This window comes from Sardina pilchardus, chromosome 22 (assembly GCF_963854185.1).
Source record: "Sardina pilchardus chromosome 22, fSarPil1.1, whole genome shotgun sequence".
NCBI classification, from domain to species: Eukaryota; Metazoa; Chordata; class Actinopteri; order Clupeiformes; family Clupeidae; genus Sardina; species Sardina pilchardus.
The window spans coordinates 21,894,988-21,919,987 of NC_085015.1; the positions used below are offsets into that span (position 1 = coordinate 21,894,988).

The following is a 25,000-nucleotide window of genomic DNA, read 5'->3' on the forward strand; positions in this document are numbered from 1 at the left end:
GTTTTGTGGTCTTGTCATTTGAGAGAAATTATGTTTTCTAAACAAGGTTTGTGAGTTGTCCATATGGGATGATTGACAGCAATCGCTCAACCGTCATCTTTGCCTCTAGGAGATTGCATTAGCCCTTACCTGTCCACATGGCATGCTTTAGCATGGGGAAGCCTCCCACCTCGTCTCTGTGCTCCGTTTCACAAGTAGCTCTGAGCTCACATTACATCTTCTCTGTTGCGGTTGTCAGCTAGTGTCCCAGGACATTTCAGGACCATGGCCAGCTCCCAGGCTACACATGCTTATTCTTAGAGCTCTACTACATGAAGCATTCAGACGGAAGAACTAGTGAGCTCTGTTGTGTCCAAAACAAAACAAAGCCTTGAAGCTCAACTGGTGATGCATGTACTTTTGGTGTGAAACTCACATGTGTAAGAAAGAGTACAGTAAGGTGCCAACTTCAAACGAGTTGCAAGAGCTGACACTTTAGTAGCCTACAGTGAAACGACTGGTAGGATAGCTTAGGCCTGGTCAGACTATACGATTTTTTTCGTCGCTCACGATTGTCGTTTACGATCTACTATGTCACACTATACGATTTTAGAACCATGAAAACCTCTCCGCGTCTTGGTCGGGAGAGTGGCCACATACACCGAAAGCATCGGTCGCGTCATACGACTCCCGTCAAATTTCTGACAAGCCAGACTTTTTGTCGGGCTGTTTTAGAACGTCGTGAACGACAAATCGCAAGTCGTGAAGCATGTCACATTATAAGATTCACTCCGCGTTCGATGTCGTGCCCGACCATTTGAAATCGCTTACGACGCTGTAAAGTTGTCGGTCACGACAAATTCGGGCCAAAATCGGGCTGAAATCGTGTAATGTGTCCACACAGCCTTCATATCTACACTAATGCAGGTTAAAAGTAGGCCATAGGCTATAGACTTATGGCCTGTACGGACTACACGACTTTTTTGTCTTTCACGATTATCTTTTACGATTGACCATGTCAGACTAGGCGATCAGAGAACCACAAAATCATGCAGTGTCGTGGCCGCAAGAGTGGCCACATTACAAGATCATTTATCGTTGCCTTCTCGTCGTGTGTCGTCACAGTATCAGTGTCAACACGGGAGTCGTAGGAGATTCCCCAAAAAATCAAACATGCTAGACTTTTGGTCGTAACGTCTTAGAATGTCGCAGACAATAAATCGCGGGTCGTTGAACATGTCAGATTACAAGACGCATCCTCCTACGAACGTCGTTCCCGACTTTAAAATTCGGACCCGACAATGGAAATTCGTCGGCCACGACACAATCATGGCAAAATCGGGCTGAAATCGTGTAGTCTGTTAGACACCATTGGAATACGGAATACAATCTCAAACAACGCCAATCAACGATGATGCAGCAACAGGATATCTAGCAAATGTAACGTTAGCTTACAGTAGGATATTTTATGTAGGCTACACATATTACAGGATGAGCTAACATGTTATTCGAAGTGTTTCCAGGTGTGTGATTGTCCTAATAGGAATGTACAATAAGCTTAGGTTTTTAATTTGTGAATGATACCGAAAGCTTTAAATTATTGCCTGGCTGGCAAGTCCCTATAGCTGAAACGACTTGCTTGCTAAGCCCTGTTCGCCTTGCAGCCTACCCCGACGTTAAACGTTAGCCTTGAGCAAGTTTGGTTGTCGTTTGCTAAATACAGTGTTTACGTTGCCGTTAGGTTAGATTGTCTTTAGCTTTTAATAACGTTACCGAGAGCAAACCGGTTAGGCTACTGTAACGATATAAACAAGTAGTGGAGACAAGACGATAACGTCCTGGACAGCTGTGGCATGGTAGAATGTTTTCACAGCTGTTACAGCTTAATGAGTAGACGTAACGTAACTCACGTTTAGCCTGGTTTAGCGCAGTGCTGGTGGCATGGCTGTGGATCAGAGATCCTTGATTAGGCTACTGACAGCTGAGCACTGACGTAACAATTAGTCTTTGCCGCCAAAGGGTCTCAATGTAAACTCTATGGGAATTTTAAACTCTTTTATCGTAAATATCTCAAAAAGTATAAAGTTCACAAATGTGAAAAATAATAGAACAAATCTCCGTTTCAAGACCTTCGTAGGAGTGCTTGAATGACGTCAAACGGTTCAGTGGTTCTAGAGCTTTTGATCGTTGATTTTGGTCGGAAGATATAATAATAATAATAAGAATAACAGTACATTGCATTTACATGCAATGTAATGAAGCCCGGCCCCATGAATTAACATCATAGCTGAAGAACTTTTGCAAAATCAACTTATAAACCTCGGTTAATAGTTGGGAAATTATGGTATTGGTTAATGAGTCTGCTTATGACACCAGGGTCTTCTGTCTGTGTCTATGATTGAAGGTTCAGGATAAATGTCATAGCATTTGTGGGTTTGCAGGAATAGTTTTTAGACTTTCTTCCGATGGCTGGGTTGCTTAAGGTGAATGTGACAGCGCATCCTCTCTCTGTGACTGCACACATTCGTGCTAATTTGAGGTTAGTGTGTCTGTGCGTGCGTGTGTGTTGTGTGTTGTGTGTTGTGTGTGTGTGTGTGTGTGTGTGTGTGTGTGCTTGTGTGTTTGTGTGTGTGTGGTGGTGGTTACAGCCACCCGAGTGATTCCGGGAGAGAGCGACAGACACAAGAGGGGAAAAAAAGAAAGGATGACCCTGGATAATGAGCTGGGCATGAATAATTCATGTATGTGTTTATATTTCTTTAATGAGTCATAATTCTGCTTATGTTTGGGGAAAAACTCGCCTTTCACTTATTTATGTATTTATGTACTGTGGAGTTTTTCCCTCAGAATTCTCATTTATTCATGTGTTCAGCAGTGTCTCTGACATTTCCAATTGAGCTTTTCCGATACACAGGACATGAGGTAAGCTCCAAAAGTTCCCTAACTGGAGTCCGCACTTCCTCTGTGTCTGGCGAATTTCTCGCCTTCTGAGTCCTCCCAATATCCCATAATGCTAAAGATCATTGTCTCCTGAGAGAAGCGATATGTGGGCCCTCTTTCCTCCCCCTGCCCACATCAAGACCTAATGGGGAATGGGGTCGTTGAAATGGAGCTGTGGTACCAGTAACCTACATCTATTCATAGCCGTAGAAGTCAGAGTGAAGGATGAAGTATAGCCATCCATCTATTCTTAGGTGTGGGTGATGGAGAGTGATGGGGCTGTTGCATTTTAATGTGAGAGGACTCCCCATTCTCATTGATTGGTGTCGGAAACTTCATCCCTTGCCTCTTAGTTCCACCCGGGCTATTTTAAGTTTATTGACCTATATTCGAGAGTGGCTCCGATCTCGAGTGTCTCAGGAGAAACTATGAGCTTCCGTGTGTGTGTGTGTACTGTACATGTATGTGTGTATGTGTGTGGCTGTGTTTGGATGTGTTTGGATGTGTGTGGGAGTGGGTGAGTGATCGCACACACCCACACACATCGATTTTGCCATCGACACCCCGGAGACGTTCCATGCGCGGACTCATAAGCAGTGTTGGTAGTAACGGCGTTTAAGTATAACGGCGTTACTAACGGCGTTAATTTGTCAGTAACGAAGTAATCTAATTAATTACTTTTCCCATCGTTGCAACGCCGTTATCGTTACTGAGAATTTAAAGCGTCGCGTTACTACAATTTGGCTGAATGAAGCGCGTTCACTGGATAGGATCATGTAGGATGGAATACCCTAGCCTCGCGAGCCATCCACGTACTTCCGGCCAAGGATTGCCTCCACTACGAGTCTGGCCGCGCTCCTCTGTGGAGCATTCTGCTCGGTAGAATTGTAACAGAACGCCCCCCCTCCAGAAAGCAGCCAATAAACGAAGAGACGGGTTGGTGGGGGCGAAAGGGGGAGGGCGCTTGTGACGATGACGTTATGAGTAACTATCGCCGATTGGGTGAGAGCTGTCCAATCAATTCAAACCAGAACTGGGCGTTACTTCCCGCTTCCTGCAAGCGCTTCAGAGCAAAGAAATTCCAGACCATAATACGAAATGAAATGGTAGTATTATGGGATGGTTAGGACCAGGCTAGGAATACCCTCCCCCTGAGCTAATAAATAAATGTTTATTAGCCATCACCCTTGACAGACTAGGCATAGCTACCAAGATACTGTACATCAGAGTGGAATCTGGAAATATAATTCATTATAGGCCCACTTCCAACTTCAGGAGGGGAAAAAAGACTTGAATAGGCTACTCACCAAATCCAAGCCATTTCATTTGCACATATGTAGCGAACTTGCCACGATAGCTTATAGACATAATAGTGACAAGTAAATGTGCACTTTCTCTGTCTGTAGGATTTCTATAGTTTCTCACAGGGCTACTTCACTGAAACTGAACGTATCTTCCGCGACCGCACAGCCCTGGCTGCTGAAGTGCCGCGAGAGCGCAGCAAATCGTCAGAAACAATATATTTAAGCTCACAATAATCAGACCGGCCCAAAACGTTAACGGCCCACTTGGAATCCTCCCGCATCTCCCGATAGCCACCCCGGGCCTCGGCTGGGTGGGCGGATGCCATGCGCACGTTCTGACTTCCACCCACTAATTGTACCGAATAATTGTGTTTTTATTCTTCAATCAGTTAGGCTATAATAAATATGTTTGACGTTAAAGATGTTATAGAACGTAATAGCGTTATAGAACATCAAAATTCACGTCAGTTACTTTGCTGAGTAACTAATTATTTTTACAGTGTGGTAACTGAGTTACTAACTCAATTACTTTTTGGCAGAATTAATTTGTAACGGTAACTAATTACTTTTTTAAAGTAAGATGACCAACACTGCTCATAAGTGAACATTTCGGAGCGCGAACCCGCCTCAGTCTGATCCACTCACAGGGTCGCCATTTTCCCTGCTGATTCCGAAAAAAAAACGTTCCGAAAAACTTTTTTCCCTCTCCGTGTGTCCTCCCTCTCGATTTCTGCTGACCCATTTACCCACATCCGGCCGTTCCTCTGTGGCACGGCGGCCCTGAGTGTGTGAGCGTAGTGTGAGTGCAGAGGGTCTGTCCGCGCGGTGACCGTGTCCTTCGTGTCCGTTCAAGTGCCCGAGCATCGCTGCGGAGAATAAGAGAGCCACAGGGTCTCGCTTGCCGCCAGCCAACTTCCTGTCTGTTGGCATGGCGACCAAGGGAGGTTGAGCAACATCCTTTTCTCCACCCCCTCTCTCTCTCTTTCTCTCCCTCTCTCTTTCTTTCTCCCTCTCCCTTTCTCTCTTTCTCTTTCTTTCTCTCTTTCTCTCTCCCTCCCCCTCCCTCTCTCCCTCTCCCGCCCTCTCTCTCCCCCTCTCTCTCTCTCCCTCTCTCTCTCTCTCTTTCTCTCTCTCCCTCCCCCTTGTCTTCTGCATGGCTAGAGAGAGGTATTGACCAAGGTATTGAAAAGCAGGAAGAGGTCAGGCTGGTCTATTTGTCTCCACAATGGCTCGTCTCCCCCCTCAGCATGGACAACCAGGACACGTCAGCAGAGGAGGCTCCCCGTTGACCTCCCCCAAGCCCACCTCCCTGCACCTCGGCGCGGGCCAATCCCGGCTCCCCCCAGCCTCCTCCTCTCTCCAGTGCCCAGTGTTGCAGTGTTTGTATAGGTGCTGGAGGCCGGTAATTTATGAGACGCGAAACACTCAGCATGTGCATTTCTATCAGGCGCTGCTGAAAGCTGATATTTACAGTCTGCCGCTGCACTGTCTGATGGTGTGAACGCACACACACACACACACACACACACACACACACACACACTCACTCGCACGCACACACATACACGCACACACACACACACACACACACACACACACACACACACACTCACTCGCACGCACACACATACACGCACTCACACACACACACACGCACACACACACACACACACACCTCCACCACCCCTTTTGAAACTTTTCTCGCTCTCGCAGCGTGTGCAGAAAGCCCTCTAATTTATTTACCCGAGGTGCAAAAAGCACAAATTAGAGACAAAAATGGAATCGGATATGGATTCAAAAAGCCTGTTATTTTGGTGAAATCCGCTGCAGGCAGTGGCTCCCTGTGAAACGGTCATCGTTGGAGTGTTTTTGATGCCAGCTTATGCACATGGCACAGGTAAAGTGCACTCAGCTGGACCCAAGCTAGTACAAGAGTGACGATTTGTGTGCGTGTGCCTGTCTGAGTATGAATGCTTTGGACAGCTCTATCTCTCTAGTCTAGTTTTGCTGACCCAAGGCAACCTGCATTTTACCTCAGCTGCCTGGTTGTAAGGTGTGTCTTAAAGCAGGAGATAAAAGAGTGTGTGTGTATGTGTGTTTGTGTTTGTGTGTGTGTGTGTGAGAGAGAGAGAGAGAGAGAGAAGGAGAGGGAGAGAGAGAGAGGGAGAGTGCGTCTTTGCTTAAGGACTGTGAATCTGCACTGCACTCTGTCCACAGACAGATTGAGCCATCGCTTCCCGTTTAGATTGCTTTCTCACTTACACGCATTTGTCGCTCGGCTGATTCTCTCTCAGCCCTCGGGCCAGGCCAGGCCCAGCGCCCAGCGCCCCACCACTCAACGCACACATCTCCTTTTCTCTCTCGACGCCTCCCCACTCCAACACACCTCCTCTTCTCCTCTCTTTTTTGCGTCGCATGTCACTGGCACTGTTCCATAATGGCGATCCACTCAAAATGCATAATCCCTTAACACTCTAGGTCCTAGGACAGGACGTTTAGGAAGATGTATAGTATAGGAAATACAATTCTGAATAAGGGCTTTCCTCGCGCATGTCATTGAGTAAAGGAATCAGCGTGTGATTCAACGGTTCCCGAGGTGATCGATTAATTGATTGAGTGGTTAAGAGGAGCGAATAATGATGATTGACCTCGAGTGAAGTCGAATAGAGAGGCTCTCTGCCCACTTAATAGGAATTCAGTCGGTTATTGTTTTGTATTCCATGGAGCCAGCCAGTGTGCTAAAAGGGAGATGCTAAATTCTGATTAGCACAGCAGCGCTGATTGTAGTCTGTTGGCGGCTAGAGGGAGTTCTGTTGCGCGTGCTGTCCCTGCTATTATTGTCTTCCGTGCCAGCTGCCCTCCCGCCCCTCAGCTGACTACATGAGCACACACTTTCCTGACGCCGCTGATGTCTGTGTTAATGCAGTCTCTCGTCACATACAGAAATAGCTATTTTGCACATATACACACACACACACACACACACACACACACACACACACACACACACACATAAATAGATATTTTACACATGCACTAACACACACACACACACACACACACACACACACACACACACACACACTCACACAGATACTGTTTTTTCCTGTGCTAATGATAAAGAATGTACCCTTATGTAGACCTCACATTTGAGCATATACATATATAATAGACTCTCAGAGACACACACACACACACACACACACACACACACAGAGAGACGTTCGCTAACTCACACTGGCATTACTGTGTACTTCCTTGCCTATTAGTGGTGATGGGGAAGTGCTGTGTAAACTAGAGTCATACCCTGCCACCTGCAGTCACACTCACCCTCATCCCCCATTCCCCCTCTCCTCCCCTCTCTCCCTTCTCTACCTCCGTCTGGGATATATCTCTTGCTCTCTCTCTCATTCCATCCCTTTCCTCATTCACTCTCTTTTTTTCCCTCACTGCTGTTGCTGGCAGAGCCTGTCCTCTCCGTCTGCATTCAAACTCGACTCGCATCCAATTACAGGCATTAGAGCTCAGCTTGGCCACACTTTCTCTCTCTCTCTCCCTCTCTCCCTCCCTCTCTCCCTTTCTCTGTCACCCTCTTTTACTCCTTTCACTTACTCACATGCACTCCCTCTCTCTCTCCCTCTCCCTGTCACCCTCTCTTACTCACCCTCTCTTACTCATATGCACTCCCTCCCTCTCTCTCTTTCTCACACACTCAATCTCTCACTCACTCACTCAGTCACTCAGTCTTGTCTCCCTCTCTGTCTTTCTTTTCCACTCATTCAGGCCGTCTCCCTCCTACTCTGTGTCTCCGTCTCTCTCTCTTTTTGACATGCCGAGTGCTTGCTGTCAGGCTGTCAGGAGCACCTGTATCTGAGCAGCACCTGTTTGGGTGAAGCCCTGCGCACAAGCACTTAGACTAATGTAGAATATCTGGATGTGTTTTTGTGTGTGTGTGTGTGTGTGTGTGTGTGTGTGTGTGTGTGTGTGTGTGTGTGTGTGTGTGTGTGTGTGTGTGTGTGTGTGTGTGTGTGTGTGTGTGTGTGTGTGTGTGTGTGTGTGTGTGTGTGTGTGTGTGTGTGTGTGTGTGTGTGTGTGTGTGTGTGTGTGTGTGTGTGTGTGTGTGTGTGTGTGTGTGTGTGTGTGTGTGTGTGTGTGTGTGTGTGTGTGTGTGTGTGTGTGTGTGTGCGTCCATGGGCTTTCTGCTCACACTCCTGAGCGCTGGCTCACACGTACGCACGCAGAGGGAGACATGCATGCTAGCATGCTGTTCTCTCATGCACAGCGGATGTGATCCACATGGCAGCAACATACGGCGCGCTGGTAATCTCTCTCCTCCTGGAGGATCCAAGCTCTCTTCATGAACTCTTCCTACACACACACACACAGTATGACCAATGTGCTTTATGATGCTGCGCATAGCCACCTTCCTTCCCTTTATTGTGTGTGTGTGTGTGTGTGTGTTTGTGTGTGTGTTTTTGCATGCGCATGTGGCATCCTAGGGTTTTAAAAAGAAAATAATTTGTGAAATTTTTGTCGCCGCCCCGTAAGAGGATTGGTAATGGAATTGGAAATTTTTTCGGGTTTTGATCTGGGATTGGGGTTTCCTCGGCCAAGCGAAATGGAATCAGCTGGAGGCTGGATCTCAGGTGGCGGGGCGCGCGGCTAATCAAGCAGCACAGAGGATTGCCTCGGGATGAAGGTCACAAGTTCACGCGGGGCCGACACATACCTGGGGCGCTTTCGCCGGACTTGGCTCCGGCCTGTGAAATTGTGTTTAAGGAAGCAGCTGGCCGCTGCGCCCCTTTAATGTTGTACTCTGGGGCTACTGCTGATGCAGTGTAGTTAAAGTGCATGGGAGTAGTGTTGGCCTTGCACTTTCATCTGCATCACTAGGATGGAGGTGACTGGTTGTAATGACCCAACTGACCCTACTACACACGCACACACACACAGACAAACACACACACACACACACACACACACACACACACACACACACCGTGGCTCGACATCCTTGTCAGACCATCGATCTGTGCGAAATTCCCTTGGGTGCAATAATTATTGAACCAAATAAGAAAAACAACCTCATTTTATTGTTGCAACTCACACCAGTAACAAAAACGCAGCGAAATGTTATTCTCCATCTGCATATCTCTAAGCCCTAGGTACACAAACTGCAGTAGAACGGAATAATGAACGCAGCGTTTGAATCTTTTTTTCCTCCATCACGCTCACCAGGCTGTGTCCTTGTACTCCATATGCATATTCTATTGTATGAAACTCATTTGCATATTAAGCACCTGCCGTCTTTTTGCGTGCGTCAAACTGAATTGGTCGGGCTTCTCCATTATCGAGCCGAATTAGCACTCTGACGAGCCACACGCATGCAGCTGGGCTTTGTTTCACCGGCCCCATTTCTGGGTGCTTCTGATTGGGCCGATTGGGCGAATGGCGGAACCGGCAGCGCGAGGGAAGCCAGGGCCACTTGTAATGCTAGCAGATGAATAGTCCGAGCTTGTGGCAGGGTCTCGCCGTAATGAGCCGTGATGGTTTGTCGCAACAGTGGGAGCCTTCTGCCCCGCTCAGGCAAATTGGAAGTGGAGGCCTGGAATGCTAAAAAAAGAAAGGGGAAAGGGTAAGAGAGAGAGAGAGGGAGAAGGAGAGATGGAGGGAGAGAGGGAGGGAGGGAGAGGTGTCCTCCATGCTGGAGTGAAGGAGTCAGCCAACAAAATAACAAACTGATTAGCTCTCTCTGGGCAGGAAATTAATTGGGTTTCCGCACGATTAAAATGAACTTTCCTTTTTTCGTCTGGGATTGGGAGGGGGGGGGGGGGAGGGGGGAGGTGGTGCGGTCTCACTGGAGAGTCAGAGGCCACAAATAAATAAACGGGAATGATGAATGGCTTAGTCTGCTGGGTGGAGCGTGGAGGATTGGGGATGTGCTGTACCTGGAAGTCATGTCTCATTGAGCGAGAACGCTGATTAGGGATCTGTTGTGTCCGCTCCATTTCGGAGTCTGGTCCGCCATTAGGGAAAGGGTCGAGCTGATGATAGATCAGCGGTGGGACTTTTGTGATGAAGGCTCCAGGAGCCAGAGCAGGCGTGGAGTGGAGCGCAGCGTGCGAGTCCTGCTTCGTGCATTGTATGGCGCTCTCGCGGAAAAGGAGCTAAGATAAAAGCGGCTCTGAAATAGCTGGATAGAGGAAATAAATACGAGGGATAAAAATAAAATCTCGCTGCCCCGTCTCTCCGCACGCGTCGCGCAGCTTGGTTCGATTCTGTCAAAGGATTAGAGTGACGACTGCTTGTTTGGGATATGCGACAAGCATTCCGTGTGTGTTTGTGACTTTCTGTGCTTCTGTGTAATGTGTGTGTGTGTGTGTGTGTGTGTGTGTGTGTGTGTGTGTGTGTGTTTATGTGTGCGTGCATTAGCGTGCCCTCTTTGTCTCATCTCGTCTGCCGTTTTTTTAAGCAACATCAAGGGGGCCACGAGTTCGCTCTTGGTTTGTTGAAATGCAAAATCCGTTTCAAAGTGCGACGGCAGATGAGCGAGCGTCGCCGCGGCGACAAAATAAATAAATAACTAAACGCGCCTCGCTGCGCCAAGCCTCCGCTACCCGGGCTTTTCATGTGTTTAAGACAAGGTCACTTCTTTATTTATTAATTTAGAGCATTTTGAAGTCCCGAGCATCCACTATCTTAAATTGTCAAAACTAAGCGGCACTGCGAAAATAGATATGCTGCGAATCGGCCCCCTAAAGCTAACAATCGGCAGGCAACCGGAAGCTATTTAAAGCTTGGGATGCAGGGTGGTGGGGGGGTGGTGGGGGTTGGGGGGAGGGTTGGGGATGTCATAAGTGGTGGATGCGCTGCAAGTGAAGCTGCCGTTTGAAGTTGTCGGCGGCGGGTCGTGGCGATATTTGCCGAGGCCTGTTGTTTTGTTATGGGTGCTGAAGGTGGAGGGTTCTCAGCGGGTTGCTCCTCTCAAGCCCCATTAGTTAATTGCTCGCCAGGCAGATGTGTAGGTTTTCGACAGCCCGGCTTCATTAAAAAGCGCATCGGGGGGAGCAGACTTCCAGGGCTCGCAATGAGCTGATTAGTTCAGCTGATTGATAGAGCCCCCATGAGTTTTGCTTCTTTTTTTTTTTTTCAGGAAGTTGCACCAACGACCCGCAAGTTTGTTTACGGAGCGCATAATGACGAAGTAAATACCCACTGACTTCCTAGCCGCTCTAAGTGGTACAGTAATCGCCCATCATCTAGCCGCACACAGGAACATCTCCCAGTCGCTATTACTAATAATAACGCATTCCTGAAGGCAGTGGTTTGGCTGAATATGGGCTGTGATGAACAGGCTAGCATTGGGATGTGGGATGTCTGTTCTACTCAGGCTGCCCTTGACCCGCCAAAGCCGTTGTTGTAGCTGCTCCTTGTAGCTCTGCGCTACAGAGCAGACTGTGACTAGTGAAATACGGCCCCCGTCTGGGGTGAGTGCACAACTTTCTGCTCTGTTGCTTGCTTTTCCCCCTTAACTGGCACTGCCTTGTCAGACTCTGAACTTCACCGGGATACACACACACACACACACACACACACACAAACACACATATACTGTATATATAAACATACACTCAAACACTTTCCCTGTGTAACACAGAACTTTCTTGAAGGGAAGCGCCAGAGCCCTCGCCGCTGTGTGTTTTTTTGCCGGCGCTGACATAATTCACTTGTCATGCGGCGCGGTGCCCGGCCCAAATGCACACTGACACTTCATTTCCATAAACAAATGAATAGAGGCCGCAGCTGCCTGGCAGGGCCGCCACCGCCATTGACAGCGACCCGTCTCCGCGTCGCTGTCACTTTGCCGGCGTGACAGCTGACGGCGGCTCGGGCTCTGCCAGCAGTCGGGGATCGGAGATGACGACGATGATGCCGTCGACGACGATGATGAAGCCGACGTCGGTGTTCCAGCCCCGTCGCATTGCGTGACTGGGTTTTTTTTTTTTTTTCTCAGTCTCACCTTAGCTTCCGACACTAGCCCTTCCCTCGTCCCGACTTTTTTTGAATCGTGTCGTCGAGAGAAAAAAACCCAACCCGAGTGGAATTTTTATTTTTGGATTAGCAATTTTGAACGCTCCTGCTTTCCCTCTTGCCCTCCCCGCCCCCCCCTCCCCCACACACACCCACCCACACCCCTCCACATTCCCCCAATCCCCCCCAAACCCATTAATCCACCGTGAGACCGTCATTCCTATGAAAATAGTCGGGCTGCGCCGTGTGACTCGCGTGCTTAAAAACCTGCCCTCTGCAGCCGAGTCACCTTCTTAAGTCTGAAACCGCAGGTGGAAAAGCAGCTTCAGGGTGGGGGGGTGAGGGAGGGGCAGCTGCCACCGCCGAGCCTGACTGACAGCACTGACTCACGTCCGAAAAAAAAGAGAGCGACTCCTGATAAATCTCTGGCTGAAAAAAAGGAACCCCAAATCTGCATTTCAACGCTGTTTGTGTAAAATCCTGTCTATTTATTTTTTTTAAAAATGCCACCCTGCAATTGCTATGCAAGTGGGATGGACACTTTGTCGAATTCAAATGTCAAAAGGCTACATTATACAGCTTTAATTAGCCACTTAGGGATGCTGAATGCCTCTAAATGCCTCCTGTAAACTGTAATTCTCGGTGCATGGCACGTCTGCACTGATAGAGTTCTGTGTGCTGTGTGCTGTTTATTGTTGCGTTCGCAGACAGATGCAGAGTGATCGAGTAGGGTTTCCTTGCCAGAGGCTTAGACTCCAATTACATTGTTACACACCTGGATCTGATTCTTTTTCTCTCTCCTCTCTCTGTGTGTGTGTGTGTGTGTGTGTGTGTGTGTGTGTGTGTGTGTGTGTGTGTGTGTGTGTGTGTGTGTGTGTGTGTGTGTGTGTGTGTGTGTGTGTGTGTGTGTGTGTGTGTGTGTGTGTGTGCGTGTGTGTTGCAGGTGGCGGAGATGCACGGCGAGCTGATTGAGTTTAATGAGAGGCTGTATCGCTCGCTCATGGCCAAAGACCACCTGATCAGCCAGATGAGACAGGAGCTCATTGACCTCCGTGGACCGGTGAGTGGAGCTCTTTCTTCTTCGCCCCCCTCCTCCCTCTGTCCCTTGCTGTCTCTTTCTCTCCCTCTTTCTGTCTCTTTCTCCTCCTTTACCCCCCCCCCCCTCCATCAGTCCCATTCAGTAGGCACTCTCTTGTTCTACTTCTCTGCTCTCGTTCTCTCTGCTTCTCTCACTCTCTCACTCTATTCTGTTGGTGGTCTTTCACAGAAAGCATCCAGGTCAGTGGTGCTTTGGTGTGTGTTTTTTTATCCTCTCCTTCTCCTCCTCCTCCTCCTCCTCCTCGCTCTCCTCCTCCTCCGCCTCGCTCCCCTCCTCCCAGGGGCCTATTCTCTTCCCTTCCTACCTGCTCTCCATCACAGACACGCAAACCTTCAGTGAGGACATGCACTCCATTGTCCTCTGTTTCACTGTCTTTGGCACCGAGATATATGCACACATCCCCGACACACACACTCACACAGAAACACACAGAGAGAGAGAGAGAGAGAGAGAGAGAGAGAGAGAGAGAGAGAGACGCACACACACACACACACAAAGAAAGAGAGAGACACACAGACAGTCACATACAGTACACACTCAAACACACGCACACACACAGAATTACAGAGTAGCTTCTTTTTTAGGAACTAGCACACAGAATGTTCGTTCTTGTATCACTCTGACAGTTATCTCTCCGTCTCTCTCTCTCTTTCTAGCTCTCTATCTCTCACTCTATATTTCTCTCTCTCTCTCTCTCTCTCTCTCTCTCTGTGGACGTGGAAGCGCACACCTGCCCAGCACATGGTCGCCCGCTCAAGGGCATCTGGCGTCCCAACACATTTGTCAGATGCGACACGAGAGCAATTTAGTTCCGCGAGACATCAATCGAGCCACTGATCTGCCGGGTCCCCTTTCCCCCGCCGTGACTTATACGCGCTAACTGGCCGCGGCGGCGGTGTCGTGGCAGCCCCTTGCTCCCACCGCCGCCTCGCCCTCTTAAAGCCGGGCCTGTCGCTCTGAAAAGCGGGAGGCGGGTGAGAGGTCGCCTCCGACTCGTCGACCTCGCCGAGAGTCCGTCGCTCCGAAAAATAATCATCGGCGGCGCCGCCTCTATTTCCACTCGCCCACCAGGGAAAACGAGTGATCTGCGGCGAAAGAACCGGGGTGATGGGTGACATTAAGAGCAGTTAGAAATTGGGTTTGCCCTTTCAGAGAGAGCGCACGCAAGGGCAGCCAGGTAAATGAGTGCTCGTACGCGGACTTCATTTGAGCAGCCCGGCTCCTTTTTCATGCTCACCGGTGTCTACATTTCCAGGCGTCTGTGTTGAGCCAGAGAGACTATGCCTTGCCTCTTCTCTCTACTCTCTCACAGTGTTGCCTCTGGCCCCGTTTACAGCCTAAGGGTTGCACTTACTCAGGTTGGTGAAATCACCTCTCCTCCTGACACACAGTCACAAATAGCGCTGTCACCCTCATATGCACACACAAACACACACACACACACACACACACACACACACACACATGCACACTAACAAAGTAACATATAATTCTGAGTCATGTTCACATGGATGAACTGCAGGACATGCACAAAGACACATTTAGAGCACATAATCTGTAGCTACAGCTCCGTTCAACGGTAATTCAGCTTTTCTCTTGCACAGAAATATGTGCTGCGCACACACACACACACACTGAACCACCTGGCCCATGATGTCCAGTCATGCCCTTCATCCCCTCACACTCACAAAAGCACACTGACGCACACAAACACACACACACACACACACACACACAGTCACAGTCACACACACACCCCTCCTCCTGTCCTGGTCACTGAGCAGAGTCGTGTACTCTGCAACAGATAGCCCTCTCCAGGCCACAGTCTGTGGGCAGTGCAGCACAGCGCGGAGCGGGATCGAAGCTGGGTCCAGCTGATTGGAGGGGTGGAGGCGGGGGGGGACGCGGTGCTTGAAGCTCCCCGCTCAGGTTGCTCTTTCGCTGGGGGTGAGATTGATCCGACCCCTGGGCCTCTTATCTCTCCCCGGCCGCATTACTGTACCTGCCGCCCGTGACTGGCCCGGTGCAGCACATGATTACAGTTTGCTGCCCTGATGGAGTGCTGATGCAGGATTGCGTGTGCACACACACACACATGCACGCATACACACACACGCAACTACTCAACACACACGCACACAAGCACACACACACACAGACACGCACGCCTACCACTCAAGCACATGCAACTACTCACACACACGCACACACAACCACTCATGCACGCACACACAAGCACAGACACACACACGCACACACACATGCACACACACACACACACATCTACTACTCAAGCACATGCAACTACTCACACACACACACACACACACACACACAAACAACCACTCACGTAGGCACACACACACACACACACACACACACACACACACACACGCCGGCACATGCGCACACAAACCACACACTCATACTCACCTCACTGACTCATTCACTCACTCATGCACCTACACACTCATCACACACTCACAGTGGCTCACTCACACTCACAGAGTCGTGCCTCCTGCACAGCAGTGTGCGGAGAAGAGACACGTTCACATGTGCACACACACACACACACACACACACACACACACACACACACAGGTACAGATGCACAAATCCGGGAGCCTGTGGTCGCGCTCACGCTCAGGAGCTGATGGACACACTTTCATTTGTTTTCATACACACACATCTCTCGCACGTGCACACACACACACACACACACACACGCTGGTGCACAGCACAGCTACTCCACACACCCACAACCCCCCCATGTCCAATTGTATAAAAACACACATGACCTTAGACACACACACACACATACACACATACAGTACACACACACACACATACACACACATAAGAAGCATGGGAGAAAATGATCCATCATTACAGTGCGATTGAGTGCCGGATGGGGGATTATTATGGTCTGGTTTATAGTAGTAGGCGGGTAAGACATTTCTGTTGCTAAGCTCCTCTATTTTATTCCTGACTGAGGATGGATTTGCCCGAATACACAGCGGCTTACCAAAACTGCACTAATATTAAACTCCGTTATTGGACATTCACTGCCTGGCAATATCGGGGATGCTGAAAGCGCCATTTTGTGTCCCGGCCTCTATCCGGCTGTTATGAATGTGTCTCGGGGGGAGTATTTACCTGGATAATAACCTCATTAGATTTCAATTACATATCACTTGTTTCCACAGCTATTGAAAGCTAATGCATCTCCTCGATATATAGTACTCTGAGTTCAGAGAGATCTGGTAACAAAAGGTGTGTAGGAGGCATGGAAACGCTATTGCAAAGTGTGTTTAGTAGGTTTAATGTATTTATTTACAATGTGCGTGGCTGGTGGTTTTGTAGTAGTATCACTCAGCTCAGAGCAATATGATGACTTCACAGTTTCATCGGATTCCTATTCAATATTTGAAATGTCCCTGTCAAGGATGTAGTATTTTGTCCTTAATGGTAGCTGTTGATAAATAGCCCCAGCGCTATTCAGGCGATCATGTCCGGATTGTCACTTCCTGTTTAAGTGTCATTGTGATGTACACGCGTGTCGACGGGAGATGATCACTCACCCGCGCCTGGCGCTCTCGTCCCGGCATCGTTACCACTGGTCTGGGATCAGCCGTAATGGGCCGAGGTGCAGGTGATTACTGTAAGCGCTAATGGCCCCCATTAGCCGCACACAGGCCCAGGCTAATGGCCTTAATGAGTTCCAGTGCGGGATGACTGTTCCACCATCCTAATCTGAGGCTGCTGCATGCACCTGATGCAAACAGGGACATGTGCTGCTGCTTCTCTTGTCTCATTCCCTCTTTAGTGTGTGTGTGTGTGTGTGTGTGTGTGTGTGTGTGTGTGTGTGTGTGTGTGTGTGTGTGTGTGTGTGTGTGTGTGTGTGTGTATGTTTGTGAGTCTGTGAGAGAGACCGAAAAAGAGATGGTCAGGGTACATCCAGTAATTAACCTTGTTTCTTGATTTCTTCTCATCTCTCTCCCTCTCCCTCTCTCTTTCTCCCTCTCTATCTCCCTCTCTCTCCACGTGGGGATGAAGATGCCTGGGGACTTGAGTCAGACGTCTGATGACCCGAGCCTGTCAGACTTTGAGACGTAAGTGGAGCCTCTCTAAGCGTCTTTTTTTTTCTTCTTAAATCATCCCGCATTTGCATAATGTCTTGTTAATGTTTGTGTCAAGCTGTTCATTTTTAACTTGGACGGGCCACTTGAACCTCTGATCTCACCTATTTCAAGCCCAGTCAGAAAAATGTTCCCTGCATCGCAGACGACACGTTTTGTATTCCCGTGTCTTACGCAGTCGTTTTCAAATGCCTCTGTACCTTTGGTGTGCACAGGTGAGTAATGTTAACGGATGGATCTGGAGCGCGTGTGATAAATATTGCGACTGAGCTGTCGTCAGGTCGTCCCCTCTCGTTTCTCCGTCTGATGTTCTCAGATGGCCTTCCACCTGTGACACGATCACACTGAGATGGGACACCTTGCCCCGTTCCAGTGTGGGCTCACTTCTGCATGGGGCTTTATATAAGGAACTGGTGACAGAAGTGTGTGTGCGTGTGTGCGTGTTTTTGTGTGTTTTTGTGTTTGTGTGAACGTGTCTGTGTGCCTGTGTGTCTGAGTGTGTGTGTGTCTGTGTATCTGTGTGTGTGCGTGCGTGCGTGCGTGCGTGCGTGCGTGCGTGCGTGCGTGCGTGCGTGCGTGCGTGCGTGCGTGCGTGCGTGCGTGCGTGCGTGCGTGCGTGCGTGCGTGCGTGCGTGCGTGCGTGCGTGCGTGCGTGCGTGCGTGCGTGCGTGCGTGCGTGCGTGCGTGTGTGCGCGCGCGCGCGCGTACGGTGTTAGTTCTCTCGCTGCCCGATCACAGAGAGCCCAGAGGACAGACTGTGCCTGACACTGTGGCGGCAGGTCGTCCCCGTGCGAGCCAGGATCACAAAACTCTCCCTCGGCGCTCCGCCAAAAAACTGCTAACGACCCAAAACTGGGGTTGTGGGGGGGGAGAGCGAGATGAGATGACAGCCATTTTCTATTTTCCTCTCCTCTAGCTGTAGCTTGAAAGGCCTCTGAACTGCACACCTCCCTTCATTTGGTGCTCTCAAAAGCACCAGTCCCACCCTTGCCGCTCATCCTACCCGATTTTTAGAGCCGCTAAATTAGTGCAGCAGAGCCCGAAGATGTTTCACAGTCATATTTTAAGGACAAAATTGCCTCTCTTTTTTTTCTCCGATCGGCGGGGGGAGAACTGGCACTTTTAGTTCTGTCTTCAAAGAGCTCTACCTGGACCCCTCGAAAAAAAGGTTCGTAATTTTCCACTAGAGATGCTGCGGTATGAGGGAGCCTACAGGGATTCTCACTTTAATGAAATTGGCGGGTTTTTCATTGGGTTTGTTTCACAGTCCGGCCCTCTGCCGCTCCATCAGACGCCGCATCAGCGCGCCTCCTCCCTCCCCCCTCCTCCCTCCCCCTCGCGGTGGAATTGGATTAGGCTACTTCTCTACAGAATTATTGGATTCCTGAAAATCCTTTAGCATGTTCCACGGGATTGGCCCTCGCCAAATCCTATTAAAACATACAAGAGGCTGTCGCTCACGTACCGTACCGCACCGCGGCCGGGCACGGAGGCCTCCAACACGACACTGGCCGTTCACGCGAGCCCCGAAGATGCCGTCGGCTAAAGTTATCAGGACACTCACGGGTTAAATCAGGGTTAGCTACATGGACTGATTCCCGGTCAGTTGGTCAGTTGAAGGTTATATTTTTTGAAAAAGTTTATTTTTTAAATGTTTATTTCTGCACAAGGCTGAAATGGAGCACTAGAAGATAGGAGGCTGTACAGCTGTGCATGTCTCTCCCCAGCTCCTGCAGCACTTGTGAGAGAGACTGAAGTTCCAGATGTCCTTGAAGTCGAAGTCCCTGGAAGAACTGCGAGATGTCCTCGCGCCGCTCGCTGGAATCAATAGACACGTGTCATTGCCGTTTCTATGTCTGCATATACCATTGTGTCCCTCCTCTATTCAGACTCTGTACGTTTCGCTCTCCCGCTCCTCTCACTTTGTATAGCGCCATAACTCTCTCTCTCTCTCTCTTTCCTCCCCCTCTCTTCTCCCTCTCTCTCTCTTGCAGAACCAACCGAGCTCTGGTGAACGTGTGGATCCCCTCCGTATTTCTGCAGGGACGTGCTGCCAATGCATATCATGTTTACCAGGTGTGTAATTTCTCACCTACATACCCAGGAGTGTGCCCCCCCACCACACACACACACACACACACACACCACCCTCATTCTCCCATACATGATCTCTAGCCCTCATGACACACTGCTGTCTTTTCTACCCTTTCATGCCTACATTACATTCAATTACTGTTGAAACATACACACCTACACCTACACACACACACACACACACACACACACACACACACATACACACACACACACACACACACACACGAGTGCATGACATACATGTGAAGGGCACTCCGACACATCCTTCACACCAAACAATTTTTGCGTGTAATTTCCAGTTGAGCACGCCAGCACTCATCACCCAGCGCTGAGCGGAGGTGAGGCCCTCGCGTTCTCCCTCCCTCCCTCACTCTCTCGCTCCCTCGCTCTCTCTCTCTCTCTCTCTATGTCTTGCTCTCTTCCTCTCCCTCTCTCTTGCGCTCTCTCGTTCATCAGCAGCCGAGTGCCGCGGCAACGGTGACAGCCATGATCTCTCTGGGAGCTCCCTCGCCGCAGCCAATCAGCTCGCTGTCTCGGCCACCCCTCTTCCCCCGCTCCCTCCAGCCCTGAGATAGCAGCCCGGGGTTCCTTTGGCAGGGCGGTGAATCCCCGTAATATTTAATTGCGATGGGAACCCCCTAAAGCCCCCCCCCCCCCCCCCCCCCCCCCCCTCCTCCTCCCCCTGCTCCACCCACCTCCACCACTCTGTCTCATTTCTTCATTGTTTTGCAATTTTATTGAATCCCTCCTCTCCCTGGCATCTACCTGCACCCCACCTCCACACACACACACACACACACACACACACAAACACACTTCACTCCATAATATTTTTGCTCACAATATCAGCACTTGGGCTGTGTAATAGGTCCCAGTGGAAACGGTCCTATTGTGTGCCGTGGTGGTGATTGATGGAAAGCGCTCCCCATTGTTTTGGGTTTCTCCAGGAGCCCTCCCCCAAGGCCGGCATAACACACGGACATGATTGATCGCTGACTGAAGCCGTCTACTCAGGCGGAGAAAGGGAGACAGGAGTCGCAAAAAAAAAAGATATCCACAACACCTAAAACTGACGGGTCGAGGGAGGGTTCTGCCCATGTCTGAATACCATCTGGATTCTGCAGGAATTCCAAATCACAGTCTCGGTTCGTGCTTGTGCCAAGAGGGGGTCGAAATAGCCCGTGTTCCGGAACAAGCTCTTCGCGCGAGTGGCTCTCTCTCTCTCTCTCTCTCTCTCTCTCTCTCTCTCTCTCTCTCTCTCTCTCTCTCTTTCTACCGCGTCTCGGACCCGCAGGACGTCTGGAGGAACTCGGGCAGCCCAAACTGCTGAGTCTGGGCTCTCTTGGAAAAGAGAAAGTGGGTTAACCTCGCGCTCAAACCCCTTCGCCTCCTTTGCTCCCTGGGGATGTGTCGAGGCCCATATCCATAATACATCATAAGCTTGCGCTTGCAGTCAAGATGGTTGCGGTGACTGGCACCTTGCATTAATGCAGTGCGGTGAGATGATATGGCTGCCCCTGGCTTCTCATCCTGATGTTTTATGACCGAAACGGTGTCATCATTAACACTTAACATTAAGCCCACTTGTCGGTAATAATTTATGCAATTTAATCAATATTTTGCCGAGGTGTGAACATTGCTACTGAAAACCAGCTGACTCAGGCCGCTTTTGCCGGAGTGAGTCTGTTAAAGAGATTGAATTCAGATAGAGCAGCTATAACCCTTCAGCTGTTGCATCCTTCAGCTGTTCAGCATCCTTCCCTATTATCCTTTGTCCTTAACGATGATTATCATATTCTGCGTCAGTCGCTAGTCATGGCATAGTCAATAATGAGGACAAGTGGATGGTTCCTGTGTGTGGGGTTCTGTAGAGGTGCTTGTGTCCTCGGTGGATTGCCACAGTTAGTCCTCCTTCACCCCACTTCCTGTCTCTGCAAGTTCTTGCTCCGGCTTCACAGTTAAGCCCATTAAACAGTAGCAGGCAGCAGAGGAGGGAAGGGGCAGCACTGTGCTGTGCTGGAGACTGGAGGCTAACCGAGAGAGAGAGAGACACAGACACACACACACACACACACACAGAGAGAGAGAGAGAGAGACACTCAAACACACAGAGAGAGACAGAGATACTCACACACAGAGAGAGAGAGAGACACACACACACACACACACACACACACACACACAAACACAGAGAGAGACACTCACACACACAGAGAGAGACAGAGATACTCACACACAGAGAGAGAGAGAGAGAGAGACACACACACACACACACACACACACACACAGAGAGAGAGAGAGACTCACACACACAGAGAGAGACAGAGATACTCACACAGAGAGAGAGAGAGAGAGAGAGAGACACACACACACACACACACACAGAGAAACTGACAGAGAGAAAGAAACGGAAAGGAAGGAGGGGAAGAGAACCAGGCTGAGCCACTGATGTCGGGGCTTCTCCCGTCGCTAGATTACAGCCCATTATCCTGGCTGGGAAATTGCCCGTGTTTTATTTTCCCCTTTTTGCTTTTGCATCTCTCCGATTCCGCTCCTCGTGCCTTTCCCCTCTGTCCGCTCCACAACGACTCCTTATAAAAGGCTGGAAGGGAATTGGATGCCCGTGGCAATGAGAGAGGGAGATGGGCAGAGAAAAGAGGAGTGAAAGCAGGAATGAGGGGGGAAGGCGGGGGGGTGGGGGTGGGGGGGGCTGTAGCGTAAACGCTCCCCGCTCTTATTGTGGTGGTTTAGTTGCCTCGCTGAAGCTGGAACGTTGCTGGAACGTCGCTCCTCTCTCCCTGCTGTCCTCTAATGAGAACGTATTATGGCGGCGCAGAGTTCTGCATTTCCACCGCCAACCCAAGCCTGCCGCCTCCCAGCGCTCCTGAGCACGCTCCTCGACCCACTAGCACCCTGCTCCAGTCCCTTCAGTTTGACTCCATTAGGAGACTCATCAGTAATATACAACCTCGCCCTGAATCTTCATGATCGGGGATTGTCAATTGGCCGTATAGCGAGACATACACATCCGCTGGATCGTAAATCATATTTATAGCACTGGCGATAATGATCCGTAGGTGTACGTATGACCTTTACCATGCACATGATCATGGCAAATCTTCCTCTTGTTAGCTTGTCTGGGAATCAATCTTCAAGCGTAGCAATGACTTCATTATCACAGCATTGTTCTTGAAATAACGAGAACAATGAAATGAGAAATGGCCTTTGTTTACTGCTGTGAGGACCCCTAAGTAGTCATGTGGATCTGATTCACTTCATCAATAGGCAGTCTTCTCCACAGAACACTGCCGTTAATGTTATTGTTCACTGGCAACACGCTGTCTCAGTGTTTGTGTGTGTGTGTGTGTGTGTGAGCAAGTGTGTGAGCCCTTGCCTTTGATTGTGTGCATGCTTGCATGTCTGTGTAAGAGAGAGCGAGAGTGTGTCGTGTCTGTGCCTCTGTCTGTCTATCTACCTGTGTGTGTGTGTGTGTGTGTGTGTGTGTGTGTGTGTGTGTGTGTGTGTGTGTGTGTGTGTGTGTGGCTGAGAGCACCATGTGGCCGATGATGGTGCTACTCTGCTCCAGTAACTGTCCCTGTAAATCAGCATTGCCGTGGCAGCGAGCAGTAACTTATTATGGGCTAGCAGAGGTTCCCAGGCACTGTTGCTGTTATCAGTGACAGCAGCAGAGCTCAAAGTCATCTGGGTCACAGACACCGCTGCTCTCTCCCCTCCGTCTCACTCACTCACTCACTCACTCACTCTCCTCCTCTCCGCTTTCCCTCTCCTCTTCTCTCGCTCTTCTCTCTCCCCCTCTTCTTTTCTTTCCTCTCCTCTGCGGTCCTGTCCTCCTCCTCTCCCTATTTGGTGTCATTTTATACTTCATTTTTCCTCTGCTGTTGTCTCTCCCTCTCTGCTCTGTTTTGGCTCCCTTATCGCCCTCTCTCTCTCTCGTGCCCTCTTCTCTTGTCCTCTTCTTCTGTAATCTGCTCTCCTCTCCTCCCATTCTCATCCCCTCTTTTCTCTTCGCTTGGCATTCCGATTTAGGACCACAATCAGATGGTCAATTCCCAGAGGCTGAGTTGGCAGATGCTGGCTATCGTCTGGTTGGCTGTATTTTGTTTTTCTCTTTTTGTTTGTGTGTGTGTGTGTGTGTGTGTGTGTGTGTGGAGGGGGGGGGAGCATCCTTGGAAAAATGTTGTCTAGGGAAACGAACAAAACAACACAGTGTTTGCTCTCAGCTGGAGGAGCATAGAGACGATTCCAAGATGTAATGTACATAAAATGATTAGACTGTTACTCAAAACGCCTTGTCAGCCTGCCAGGGCCGATCTCGACAAGAAAGCGCCAGAAATCACAGTTGCTGCATACAGTATACGGCGAGAACACTAAACGTCATGCATATTTCATTGGCCCTATATAACATTGTGCAACGCAACCCCATGCATTTTTTAGCATTATGATTTAATGTGGGAGGAAAATTATTGGCCATGTTTGTTCAGAGAGCACCGAGTCCCACTTAATCGAGGGGGGTAATGAATAGCACAATACTCTCTTCTTAACCTCGCTAATGAGATCCCCGACTCTCCGTCGAGTTCTGATGGGATTAGAACACGGGCTGGTTCTTGTCTGACAGCACCCATTATGTGTCGCAAAAGGGAAAATCCGTGTTTGCAGACAAGGGAAGCTAATGTATGGTAATGCCGCGTGGCTCGGCCACGTTATTCCGGAGAGTTCCTGGCAGCGCGACTGAACTCGCCGTGCTCCAGCGGCGGGGACCGGAGCGTCGGGCGCCCGCCAGGAGAGGAAACTCCGCCGCTGCGGAGTACTCCGAAAGCCTTTTTCGCTCGGAATTCAGTGGGATTTTTAAATGAGCCATTCCCTTTGATCAGCAGAAAAAACTCAACTGAGCCAAATGCCTCCCAACTAAGTCAGCACTGCAAAGTTCCCATGTTTTTATTAGGCTAATGAGATTTGATAACTCGTAAGGTTTTCTCCCAAGCTCTCCCACTCCCTTTCCTCACAGACCTTGAGTGTGAACTGGAAGTGTAATTCCACTGTTTGTGGTTCAGGCAGAATGGCATATAGTTTGAGGCTGTGTGTGTGTGTGTGTGTGTGTGTGTGTGAGAGAGAGAGAGAGAGAGAGTGTGTGTGTGTGTATACCTGTTGGTGTGTCCGTAAAGGCCTACTATCTCTGTGCAACAAAAGCAAGGCATTTTTATATAAGTCACATAACTTCAACTCGAACAGCCTCCTCGGCAATCAGTCTTGAATATGCACATATAAAGCAACTGCCATTGAGTCCTCACTAGCGTGCGGATTTCCATTATTCATGGCAGCCGTTTCCCCAGGAGCTGACAGTGCAGGGGGTGTAGCAGTGGCGGGAACGTCCCCCTGTAACCACTACCGCT

At 49.6% G+C, this 25,000-nt stretch overlaps 1 protein-coding gene across 1 annotated transcript in view; it reads left to right on the top strand.

The window, feature by feature from the left end:
- The window catches only part of snx29 (sorting nexin 29), a 114,151-nt gene that overhangs the window by 51,607 nt on the left and 37,544 nt on the right, over window positions 1-25,000 (top strand). Inside the window, exons 16-18 of the mRNA XM_062525873.1 lie at window positions 13,198-13,314; window positions 17,410-17,465; window positions 19,487-19,568. Coding sequence (XP_062381857.1) covers window positions 13,198-13,314; window positions 17,410-17,465; window positions 19,487-19,568 — 255 coding nt within the window. The remainder of the gene's footprint in view (window positions 1-13,197; window positions 13,315-17,409; window positions 17,466-19,486; window positions 19,569-25,000) is intronic.